At 36.9% G+C, this 12,856-nt stretch overlaps 2 protein-coding genes across 2 annotated transcripts; one reads left to right on the top strand and one right to left on the bottom strand.

The window, feature by feature from the left end:
- The first annotated feature begins 3,496 nt into the window (after positions 1-3,496).
- adob (2-aminoethanethiol dioxygenase b) lies at positions 3,497-4,844 on the top strand. Its single transcript, XM_039666546.2, has one exon. It carries the CDS (start codon positions 3,497-3,499, stop codon positions 4,265-4,267), a length of 771 nt encoding a protein of 256 aa, XP_039522480.1. The 3' UTR covers positions 4,268-4,844.
- On the bottom strand, positions 4,528-8,418 carry egr2a (early growth response 2a). The gene is made up of 2 exons (XM_039666558.2): positions 8,084-8,418; positions 4,528-6,693 (listed from the first exon to the last, which is right to left on the bottom strand). Exons 1-2 carry the CDS (start codon positions 8,238-8,240, stop codon positions 5,684-5,686), a joined length of 1,167 nt encoding a protein of 388 aa, XP_039522492.1. The 5' UTR covers positions 8,241-8,418; the 3' UTR covers positions 4,528-5,683.
- Between the last annotated feature and the right edge of the window lie 4,438 nt (positions 8,419-12,856).

The following is a 12,856-nucleotide window of genomic DNA, read 5'->3' as shown; positions in this document are numbered from 1 at the left end:
AGGATTGTTTCTCAAAGAAACAAGTATTTGAACTTAGCATGTTTCCTACATCTCTGCAAACATTATGGTGTTTTTATGCTTTAGTACACTCAAACAAAATGACATAGGGCACCTTTAACCTCTGTTTGTGATGTTTTGTTCAGTGGTGGCAGTGTCATCCACTCCATTGTGTGCTCAGTTCTGACACTGTGATTACAATCTTATTTAGTTTTTTTGCGCTTCCTTCCAGTTTCTGTATTACTTGATATGTTGTGTTTACTTAGAAGGAGATCTGAAGTACTGTAGTGCTGTGTGAGCATGAGATCATTCACATCCATCAGTATTTTATCGTGAGTGAGCATGCTATAATGCTTTATCCAGTGGCTTGTGCAATATGTGACAATACTTTCATGATGGGAGGAACTGTATACTGTACAGAAAACATTAGAGGACACTAGGGTCAAACTAGACATAATAGGGCTCGACCAAATTCACTCTTATTTTTATTTTCGAAATGATCTGCATTATAGATGTGATCCGAGACAGTGTTTATTGTCTCATTATTAGTCCCAACTCCCAACTAATATTATGGACGGACTGAGGATGATGCTAAAAATAAGATTAGTATAGCATTAGTTGCTTATCTACCGTATTTCAATACTTTCAATACAATAATAATGTCAATATTTTATCAATATCAGGTTTGAATTTCACAGTATACAGTATGGGTGGCCATATCAAATTGGCTTTTTTGTCAGTATCAATTTGATTAGGTCATTTAGCCAAAAAATTGTATACCGATGCATCCCTAATATTAATACAAGTGTGAATTTCCTTTCTGTGAATTAGGTTGGGCTCTAGAAGTGTAAGTAGGCCATTAAAGATGACAATCAGAAGAATAACAACTTTTTTGGTTCTATTGTTTGGTGTTTCTTGATAATAATGAGTAAACTTTGAGCTGATGTTTTAATGTTTTCTCTAGATTTATCTTAATGTTTGTGCCTTTCTCTCGGAACATTGTTGTCTGTGTTACACGTGTGATACTGTGAGATTTGAAGTCTCGCGCTATCTTTGCTGCTGTACGTGATATTCTGAATAATAAATGTGACTAGAATTGATCATTAAAAACTGATTTGTTAATGCTTTGTCTGTTATCCATCTCTTGTGGCATCTGAATGGTCACTCATTTGATGAGATGCACTTTTTTTTTTACTGTTTTTTGTTCTTATAATGTTTTAGTTTTACATAGTCCGCCTTTACATTTTGTGGATGAGCACTAGAGGGATATCCTCAATTTTAACATCTATGCAAAACTGATTTTAGGATCTCTGTGAAGAGCTTCTTGTATTTGTGCAATTATTAAAAACCCTGAATTAGGAGCAGCCCTCAAACCATATTCACTTTATAGCCCTTAATCCTGTAATTGTGGACAAATGTGGGCACAGAGGACTCAGGTGTGATCCTAATTTTTATTTATTATAAATGTTATATCGCTGTCTTTGATAAAGTTTTGTCTATTCATTTATGGTGTTTTTTATTGTTATTTTGGGGGTATTTTTGAATTCATTTACTTCAAAAAGTACCATATTTTCTATGTAAAGTATGCTTATTTTATGTTTTATTTTTTTAACTACATTAAAATATCATTCCAATAAGTTCTTAGAGCTAGTATACATTTTTTTTCATAAGGTTTTTGTCTGACGGAGGCCGCTCTCACTCTCGGCAAACTTTCGGGTTCTGAACTGGTTGCAGTTCCACTCTGGGTCCATATGAGGGCGCTCACAGGATGAGTGCAGAATGAATGGAAGTCTATGGCGATATACCCTTCAAAATCCACTTTTCTCAGGATAAGAAGTTTAGTCAGAAGTTCACTGCAAAGATAAATAAACTGACTGAGGGGGCTATACTTGTTTGAGTTGGCTATGAAGCAAGTTTACAAGCCACATTATTCGGAGGAGAGAGAAATAGTGAATAAGCAGACATATTATTTGACTTGTTTGCGTAGCTAAATGTGTTATTCAGTCATGATATGTGTATCAACATAACGAGGACTAGAGTTTATGCATTTATTAATGTCTGGTGTGAATTCAGATGACATAGAGCATCATGATGTCATCAAAAATGTTTCTTCACAGTCATATTGTGATTCACACACAAGTGTTATTTTACAAGCTCAGAAGACTGGAGTAGGCGGTGGTGTTGCATCCTGTTCCATAGCGTTAGCTTTTTATAGATGCTCTGCTTTTAAGTGTATGCCAACAAATGATTAGGCAAAGTATTTGGGAATAACAACATGACCACAGATGACTAAACTGTCCTTTCTCTATAAATATATATTTTAAAACAATGTCAGTGACTACAGGTGACTAAACTGTCCATGTCTCTTATAAATATATATTTTAAAACAATGTCATACAAACATGTTTGTGAGTCATGATTGGTCGGGCAACAGCCAGAGTGTCAACGGTCTGTTTCTGCACTGATAATGAGATCATAGTTTCATCATTTGCCGTTGCAGTCAATCATGCATTGATTTCTTGCATAACTTGGAATTTGATTTGAGTAACAATAAATTAAATAACAAATATTGTGAGGAGTACTATCTGGGCATAACTATCCCGAACACATATAGGCTACACACATTTTGAAGAACAATGGAACCAGACAGCATTAATTGAAGTCCATTATGTTGTATGTCATAATGTTCAAGTTTTTATTTTCATGTGCTCTTATGTTTGAGCCAGAAAGCAATTCATTCAATTAATTTAGGTCATACTAATTCTTGAGTTGAGAGTGAACTCTATTTTTGGAATGTTTTGAGAATACAATCATACTTGGAAAATAAATCCAATAATAAACAAATTATTTATGTTGTAACTTTGAATTTGATATAGAACAAGCTAATATAAACTATTTAAACTGAACTGTAGCCTACATTTGGTTTGATATATTGCATTCAACGGAATAATATTTATACTTTTAGGTGTGAAAATACTTTTTACTCACAGTAGCCTAAACCCACACTTTTCAAAGCGTGAGTTTTCTCCATGGTTTTCTCTGAGTGGTGAAGGACCGAAGTGTCGTTGCCCCTTGAAGAGCAAGTGTTATGGGAGTTGTAGTAACCGGTTTAAGTGTAACGTCTCTTAAAGCGTCCGTATAGGTCTTTACAAAGATATTTTATTCGTGACAGACCAGATTGATTAAAGTTTACAGCTATAAAAAGCACAAGTTTCTAAAATGGTTCGTGTAGCTTCATCTCCTCAGCTACATAATAGTAAAACACTACATTTCCCATAATTCTCTGTGTGACGCATAGCGTACGTGTGAATCGATTGCCTGTAAATGGAGTAATCATGACCAGGTATGGCTCGGTCCAACGGTATTCCTGGAGGTCTGCTTAAGCTTTTACACATTGACGGCCCAAATAAGAAGGTAGCTAATCTCTGAATTACGAGTTGTAGCGCGTTAAAAGCGGCGCGTGAAGTTGAAAGGCAAGTTGCCGCTGGACACTTGTGTGATGATGCCACGAGACAATATGACTTCCACTGTCCAAAAAATCGCCAAACAGGCCCTTACGACTTTCCGAAACCCCTCTATTGTCGGAGAACACAATAAAGTGTTCTTGGAAAATCAAAGCAAGCTGATAAACCTGTTAGCGGAGGTCAGAGCGGCCGATTTGAAGATTGTACCGCGGAGCGTCGAGAGCGCGTCGATGATGCCGCCTCAGCGTCTCGCACCTCCCGCCACATACATGCACATCTACGAGACCGACACCTTCAGCATGGGGGTGTTCCTATTAAAAGCTGGTGCTTTTATACCCCTGCATGATCACCCGGGAATGTACGGCATGCTGAAAGTGATCTACGGAAAAGCACGAATCAGCTGTTTCGACAGGCTGGATAAACCTAGAGAGGGAACCAGCGGGGTGCAGTTCAACCCTCCACTGATGCCCTTCCAGAGGAGCTCTTTACGGCCTTCAGTGCTGCGATCTGTGGGGGAATACACGGAGGACAGCGGCCCGTGTGTGCTGTCGCCACACAAGGACAATATCCACCAAATAGACGCTGTTGACGGACCCACAGCTTTCATTGACATCTTAGCGCCGCCATATGAGCCGGACAAAGGGAGAGACTGCCACTATTATAAAGTTGTACATGCTCATTCAGACGCTGCTGATAGGAATAGTCAAGCCCAGGAACAGGGTGATCTGTGGCTTATGGAAATACCACAGCCTAGTGAATTCTGGTGTGGTGGAGAACCTTACCCAGGGCCTAAAGTGTCCCTCTGAAGCACTCAAGAGATTGTATGTTATTTTCTTAAAGGTGTAGTTCACCTGAAAATGAAACTTTTGCCATGCCTTACTCAGCCTCATGTTGTTCCAAACCAATTTGAATTTGTTGGTAACCAGATAATTGACGGTAGCCATTGACTTCTATAGTAGGAAAAAAAAAACATGTCAATATCGTCTTTTGTGTTGAAGAAAGAAACTCATACAGGTTTGGAACAACATGAGGGTGAGTAAATAATGACATTTTCATTTTTGGGTGAACTGTCCCTTTAATACGTCAGAATGGGTACTTTTATCAAGACAGATGGTTATTTGAAATGCCTGTGTCAATCCACTGCTGCTGTTTGGTTATTATTTTTGTGCAGATTTAACTAAAGATCAGTTCTGTTCTTTACTGGTCTGTTGCCTGGAGTCACACAGCATGTGATAAATATTTAAATATTTGTTGCAGATGTGTGATTAGGTTTAACAAAGGCTTCACGATAGTTGAACAGAGCTGGAATCTGATAAAGCACTTAGCCAAGATGTAAGTAAAAAAAAAAAAAAAAAGAAGAATGGAAAAATGAAACTTTAAAAATATTATGAAGATTGTAACATTGATTTTACATAAGAAACTAAAGTTCTGTTTTCCCTTTAGTAAACTTAAAAACTAATAAAAGATGCAATGGTAACTGGTCTTGTTGATTTATTTAAATACATTTTTAGATTATTTAGAAAATCATTTTCGAAAGTCGTCTCTTATGGGCACCACAGCGGCATTTATGAGATCAAAAATGCAGGAAAAAAACAATAATATTGTGAAATATTATTACATTTTAAAATACCTTTTCTATTTTAAAATGTAATTACTTCTTGTGATGCAAAGCTGAATTTTCAGCATAATTACTCGTCTTCATTGTCACATGATCCATCAGAAATTATTCTAATATGATTTGCTGCTCATGAAACATTTATTATTATTAATGTTAGATCAATTTAACGCACCGTTGCTAAATATAACAGTTTGAACAGAAGTGTATCTGTATATGGACCTAATATTTAATCGTATAGCTGCACACATTTGTTTCTCAATCGTGACCTCTAGTGGTCAAACCTTGCAATACCATGCGGCACTTGTCACTCTCACTGGAAAGCTGATTCTCAGAAAATAGACTTTGCGTTTATTACAATTTATTAAGACACACAAGTTCAACAGTAATAAAAATACTCACTGTAAACACTATCTCAGAACAACTGCATTTTGAACCACATGAAATATTCTGTGATAAGGACGTTGTCTAGCTAGCCTACAAACAAACCACATTCAACACTTAATTCATAAGCTGCCTTTGTATCTCTGCGCACACAAACACAGCGATAGTTCCAGGTTTAACTGGGGCAACGACTAACCCAGCAGTCAGAACTTGGACTGTTAGTTCACATCACTGTAGCATCGGCGCTCGAGCTGTGAGGGGGCGCCGACACCTTTTTATCTTTCTGTCTCTGGTGGATTTTTGTGTGCCTCCTTCGCTCGTCACTCCTCGCGAACCTTCTGCCGCAGAAGTCGCAGGAGAAGGGCTTCTCGCCCGTGTGTGTGCGTATGTGAGTCGTGAGGTGGTCGCTCCGGCTGAAGCTGCGCATGCAGATGCGGCACTGAAACGGCTTGTGTCCGGTGTGGATGCGGACGTGACGCGTGAGCTCATCCGAGCGCGAGAACCTCCGGTCGCATCCCTCCGCCGGACAGGGATACGGGCGCTCGTGGACCGGCGTCTTGCACGGTCGGTTCGGGTATTTCCGTGGCCGCAGTATTGGCCTGAGTGGGACGTTTTGCGGATTGGTGCCGTGACCGTCCATAGGCGGCCTTGACCCGTCAACCGGACACGCCAGAGTGAAATTCCTAATGGTGTTCAAGGGAGTCAGAGGTGGTGGGACTCGAATAGACTCCAAAGAGCACGAAAATGGCTTAATGTCCTGAAATGCAGCCATGTTGTCCCTTTGGCTGTTGCTGGTCTGATAGAAACCTCCATAGTCGGGAATGATGGAGAAAAGCGCCCCGTCTAGGGTTGACTTTGGGGCCGAGTACGACGGAGTGGCGTATGTTATGGGGCACGTGGTGGCTGATAGGTAGGCCGAGGGGTCCTGGTATCCATCGGCACTACAGGTGTAAGGGGGCGGGCCGGTGTATATATGCTCCATGTTGGAAAGAGTTTGGCCTATTTTGGAGCAGTCTGGAGTGGGACCTGCGGGAGAGCCCGTGGAGAATGATCCCGAGGAAGGTGGCCTATCTTGTACTCCTGCACTGACAAAATTGATTATTCCTTCGTGGTTCCAACTTCCTTGTGCGTCAATGGATATCTTTCCTGTGTAGGCGACAGGAGAAAACTTGCTCGGGTCTGGCAGATCAAGGCCCCGTTTTTCAACACTGAAGCAGTCTGTGCTCAAGCAACCTGGAAAAGTCAAAGCAAAACTTTTAGATTGAGCAATTCCTTATTGCGTTATAAGTGAAATGTATATCCCGCAAATCATGTTTCCACCGAGTGGGATCTTCTCTAGTCTAGACATATTCAGTCAGCTATTCATTTTTAAAAGATTGTTGGTATGTAGGTGGCAAAGTATATTTCTCTGTATTCTGATTGGACGGATCGCATAGTTGCAATACTAAAGAAAAAGTTAACTTAAGGTAGACTTAATTACTTCTTTTAACCCATTTTTGTTTATGAAAGTACACTTTAAAGAATACTTTATGTAAATATAGTAGTAATTTTATTACCGCTTAGGTTTTCTTTAAGTGAACTTAACATCGTTCTGCAAATATCTTTTTTTTTCTTCGAAGAAATCTTTGAAGATATAAATGTTTTAATTAATTGGCCTGTTATAAGAGGCTAAAGCCTATCACAGATTTTTTTCTCCAGTGTTTCTTGAGTTAATTTTTGAAAGTCAGTTTATACCCAAGTAAAATGCTATTGAACATTTCCGTTCACTTTTTGAGACAACATGACCTGACTTAAACAGAATATTATAGGCTTTTCATCGCAATATAAACAGTAAACAATAAACAAGGAATCAATAAAAGCAACAAAAAAGTAAAAGATACATCAAACTATTGTTTGACAACAAATTGTAATCAGTAATAAACTGTATACATTTTAGTGCTGTAAAATTGATTAATTCCATCTAACATAAAAGTTTTTGTTTACAAGTTTAATTTTATATGTATATGGCTGTGTGTGTGTATATCTAAATACATATAAATATATTCATTTAAAAAATTTACGATCAATAAGTTGTGACAACATGTTTTTGTGTTTGCAATTTTCAACTTATATTTCAAGTTATACAAGATTTCACTCATTTTTACGAATTAATTTGAAATTACTTTTGATTGTGCTTAAGAAAATTTCAGCAACTTTTTTATAGTGATATATGTGTATAGCCTACACACTAACACACTCACATATATATATATATATATATATATATATACACACACACACACATAATATGTAAACAAAAACTTTTGTTAGATGCGATTATTACCGATTAATTGTTTTGACAGCATAATACATTTACAAAATATAAGTAAAACATGGCATGCAAGGCAAGAGTAGCCTAAATGAAGGTTGTACTGTCATTGTCACGCATGCTGTTTTACTTATATTTTGTAAAAGAATTTGAGGGTACTTATATTTTGTAAATCTATACTAAAAATAACAACCCTAAGTTTTGAACAAGTTGTTTGAATTTAACTTATAAAGCACTGCTAAAAAAAATGTTATTGAGCAACAGCCCATGGTGACTATTCATTTTAATATTCAAGCATCTCTACAGTATTCTTACCTCCCGACGCCTCACTGAACTGCTCAGAACAAACATCAGAGAATCCCATCGGCACTGATGAGGGACTTTCATCCAGAGAGTAGATGTGTGATGGCAGACAGCGCATTAAATCATGTAGCGACGCGTTAATTTGATCTCTGCTAGCTGTTGCTGTCATTTTAATCCTCGTTGTTAAAAAAAAAAAAGCAGGTTGAATTTTATTAAGTTGTTCTCAGAGCGTTTTATGATCTAGTTGATGTGTTATAAACGTGCCCACTTCATCATAAACGCACGCATCGGGGTTGTTAGAGCTCATCAGCTCCCTTCAGTATATGCCGCGGCAATAAGTGAAACTTTATCTCGTAGAATGCATTTATGAAGCGCCTGTCAATGTCCAGTGACGTCACTGACCATAAAAGGACAGAAAAACGGGTTGGGCTTTTTTTCTTTTTTCTTTTTTTCTGCTTCTGGCCATGTGATGACACGACCTCTCTTTTTAGACATAATATTTCTGAATCTGACATTACTATTCTTTTCTTTAAATAAAAATGTTCTGGATATGTTGTTGTTATATTTAAATAGGCTAGCCTATATTTGTGGTCTGTGTGAACAGTTAGATGATTGTTGTTAACTTTTTGCTGCATGTTATTATCAGGAATTCCGGTTACGACGCATCCCATAAATGGATATTATCCGGAAATCTCAAACACGCCCCTTTTGCCTTATATGGGACGCATCCGGGAAACTCGACACGGAAAATAACGAGCCGCGCCGAGCTCACGTCCCACGGAAGAACCGCAATAAACGAGATTTAGGAAAGTGATATTTGAATATGTTGGAAAGTTATTCTAGTTTCTAGAGCGTTAAGGAAACATATGTATTAATATACAGAACGTTTTTTCCTCTATAACAAGTCACGACTATTGTGATTAAACATCTTTGAGTGAAAAATAGACTTTGGGTTGGCAATGTTTAGGGGTTGCAAACAATTTAAATATTTACCTATATTTTCGTCTTTCACAGCATTTTGAAAGATTAAAAAAAAGAACTCATTGCAAGCACTATTAGATTTTATTTGGTCTCCAAATGTCACTTGATAGGCATTTAGATAGCTATATATAGCATAGGCTACAATACAATGTAAAAATATATATATATATATATATATATATATATATATATATATATATATGATCAATAAGTTATGACATTGACATGTTTTTACATTGCTTTAAAGTTAAGCTCATCAAAGCAATTTTCAACTTTTTTAACCCTAAAACCGTATTCTGGATAAATGTGGGCAAAATAGTTTTGATTTATTTAAAAAAAAAAAATACTTCCCTTGATCTGAGCGGTACAAGACTTGGCTACTTTTCCTAAGTTTGCCACCTAAACACACACATTTTGTTTTACTCAACTCTACAATGTTAAGTGCGTGAGAAAACAACAACATCCATAATCTTGTATTTGGGTCAAAAATGGGCACCCATAGAAATGAATAGGAAAAACTGTAATTTAGAGCATTCTAAAAAAAGCCAAAATAAGACACCAGGTGACAGCAAAGTCACTTCATCTTTAGGTTTTAGCTCGAAGAACTTATTGGAATGATATTTTAATGTAGTTAAAATAAATTAAAAAATAAAACATAAAAATAAGCATTATTTACATAGAAAATATGGTACTTTTTGAAGTAAATAAATTCAAAAAATATCCCCAAAATAAAAAATAAAAACACCATAAATGGATAGACAAAACTTTATCGAAGACAGTGATATAACATTTCTAATAAATAAAAATTAGGATCACACCTGAGTCCTCTGTGCCCACATTTGTCCACAATTACAGGATTAAGGGCTATAAAGTGAATACGATTTGACGTTATACAAGATTCCACTCATGTCTTAAACGTTCACAGTGAAGATCTTATTCTTCTATGTTCCCCCTTAGTATGACTGACACACGCAACGCCGTCCTCGGCTCTTCATCATCCCTCTCGTCACTTTTTGTTTTCCTGCCACCACGTTCTATTTTGATCCGTGGCAGCATGAGCAACAGAGCGTTTGCTGTATGTGCGACTGAGGCCTAATTCATAGCCACCCACACTATGGAACAGCCCCTTCTCCATGGAGTCCTAGCGCAAGTGAAGCCTCTCTGAATAGATCTGCATCTGCTTCAGTACAGGCTCCCCCTGCCTCTGTTCCCATTCACTCGCCCACAGGCACCGGCTCTGCATGCTGACTGAGCTTCTGCGCATCAGTGCAAAAACCCAGCTCTCAAGATCTTATTTAACGGATCCTAGTCAGATTTAATATGAAAAGAATAAGCCATAAACATTTGTATTCATCTATACTGGCAAAACCGGGCTTCCACATATTTGGAAACATCATCCAAAAGTGAATTAAACTGTTCAGATCAATAAATAATGTATCACTTAAGACTGAAATAGCACATTAATGTATTATTATTTTTAAATCTGGTGGAGTATTGTATTTATTTGACTGTCTGATCATCTTTTTAGTGCCAAAAGGTTCATTTATTTATTTAAATGACATTTTAGGTGCAATTTTGGCTATTTTCCCCTCGTTTGTTTATTAAATTTAATGGATGCATTTTTAGGTGTTTTTCTTTCCCGAATTTCCTCTCTTGTTTATATATTTCATTTTTAGTTGCGGTTTTAGGTGTTTTTTTCACTCGTTCCCTCGCTTGTTTGTTTATTTAATTAATTTAATTTTTAACCTCAGGAACTTTTTGTGCCAAAAAAGTTAATTGTATGTGTGTATTTGTTAGTCTCAGGAACGTTATAACACTTATTTAGAACCTTTTTGGCATGAATAGTTTTGTAATTGAGTTAAGAACCCTAACAAACCTTGTATTTAAGAGTTTTTATACCTGGAATTGTAAAGCCGTAGTGTGTAATGACGTCTCATTAATGAGAATTCAGGTCCTCAGTATTAAACACACACTTCCCTTCCTGTCATCTCTGATGTGGTGTTTGATAGCGTGCCTGATCAGCTCTGCAACATCCTCCAACATTCAGTCTGAGTGATTCTTAACAGCTTGCTGTCAGTCATTCAGAGAATCAGATGTTTGCCGTCTGCAAAAACCTGTTCAAAAATCTGTTGCCTTCTAGTTCAAAATTTCACTTGGGTTTAACTGAAGTGTTGGACAGCTCAGTCTGTTATTACGATCTGTGAGTTCAGGTGTCTTGTTAAATGAATAGCATGTTTCTCACAAAAGCCAAACATCTATTCACTCTCAAAATTGTTGGGGGCAGCGCAAATGTTTGCTTCCTTTGTCTTACGCCTACAGACACAAAAATTTCTTGCTATTGTGTCAGTGCTGCTATTCACCAGGAAAAGTTAATTGGCGCTGTGAAAGACAGAATACTTATATAACTCACAAGACAACCAGTTATAGCAGAAATATGACCAAAAATGATAGCGAAAATATTAAAAATGATTAAAAAAAATACACATTTTAATAAAGTGTATTCTTCATAGCAGATGGTAGATTATTTCGGCGGGTTGTTTGGTACCCCCCGTCCCAACAGCCCCCTCCCTTTGTGCCCCTCTTATGCCCTCTATGCCTCGCTCGCCCACGCAGCGCCATGTTGGGACGGGTTCACAGCCCATTTTGTTTGCGTTGGCTTTGGTGTTGCGTGGGGGTTTGGTGACCCCTGCACACGACGATTAATCAAACGTCACTCTCTGATTTCTCCAAAACTCATTATTCGTTTTTTTATAACACAACAACGCCTCTGTTAAATGCAGTTTTTTGATAAATCACCCCTTTAGGCCTGTACACACTTCCATCTGAATCTTTTTTACTCGTCTAATTTAGTCATGTTTCGATAATTGCTCATTTATATTGTCAGTTGTTTTATTCACAAAGAAACAGAATAATAACTAGATTATTTATTTAAATTACATTTTTTTTTTTTGCAATAACTAAATTTTAATTTAGATAAATACTTATATAAAGGTACAAGTTTCCAAATTTGAAATTAAACTTAAGTTTATGAATAAGTTTAGGAGAAATCGCAGAATGAATATAAAAGTGTGGGGTTGGTAAGGATTTATAGTAAAAATAGTATTGTGAATTCTTTTCCCCATTTTATTCATGTGATAGCAAATCTGAATAATCCTTTAGAAATAATTTTAATATGCTGATTTGGTGCTCAAGAAATTTTTCTTAATATTAATGTTGAAAATGATTGTGCTACTTAATATTTTTTGTGTAATACAAATGTGGAATTACATTTTTTCAGTATTCTTTGATGAATTAAAAGACCAAAAGAACCACATTCATTTGTAATCAAAATCTTTTGTAATAAATAAAGTCTTTGCCTTCACTTTTGATCAACTGAATGTATTCTGGCTGAAAACAAGTATTCATTTCTTTAAAATAAAATCTTACTGACCAGACCAAACATTTGAACAGAAGGCCTTTATCTTAAATATCTATACCTATATCTCTCTCCTATATCTAAATATGAACTCATAATTTTCAACTCTTTTCACACTCATGCATTCCTCTAAAACACTGCAATTGTAAGTTTTACACTTACCATTCTTGACGGCTGCATTCTGCAGAAGACGTGTTTGATTTTCATGGCCAGAAACATCAACGTAGATCTTTTCTCTCGTCCAGGTCCTCCACGGCTTTCTTCTGCTGTGTGTACCCTTACACTACCAACACTGATCAGATATGGTCTTCTACATCTCTTCATATGCTTGTCTATTCATTCAGAAACCCTGGACAATGCACTTGTTCCCACCTCCAAACACCCTCACA

This window comes from Pimephales promelas, chromosome 15 (genome assembly GCF_988280905.1).
Source record: "Pimephales promelas chromosome 15, fPimPro1.hap1.1, whole genome shotgun sequence".
Lineage (NCBI taxonomy): Eukaryota > Metazoa > Chordata > Actinopteri > Cypriniformes > Leuciscidae > Pimephales > Pimephales promelas.
This window is presented reverse-complemented; position numbering and strand designations above follow the sequence as displayed.

What these genes read in the sequence shown, in the direction of transcription:
- adob (XM_039666546.2), top strand. Translation starts at nt 3,497, where the DNA reads ATGATGCCACGAGACAATATGACTTCCACTGTCCAAAAAATCGCCAAA.
- egr2a (XM_039666558.2), bottom strand. Translation starts at nt 8,240, where the DNA reads ATGACAGCAACAGCTAGCAGAGATCAAATTAACGCGTCGCTACATGAT. An exon ending in GTTCAGTGAGGCGTCGGGAG is followed by an intron (nt 6,694 to 8,083) that starts GTAAGAATACTG and finishes TGACTTTTCCAG; the next exon opens with GTTGCTTGAGCACAGACTGC.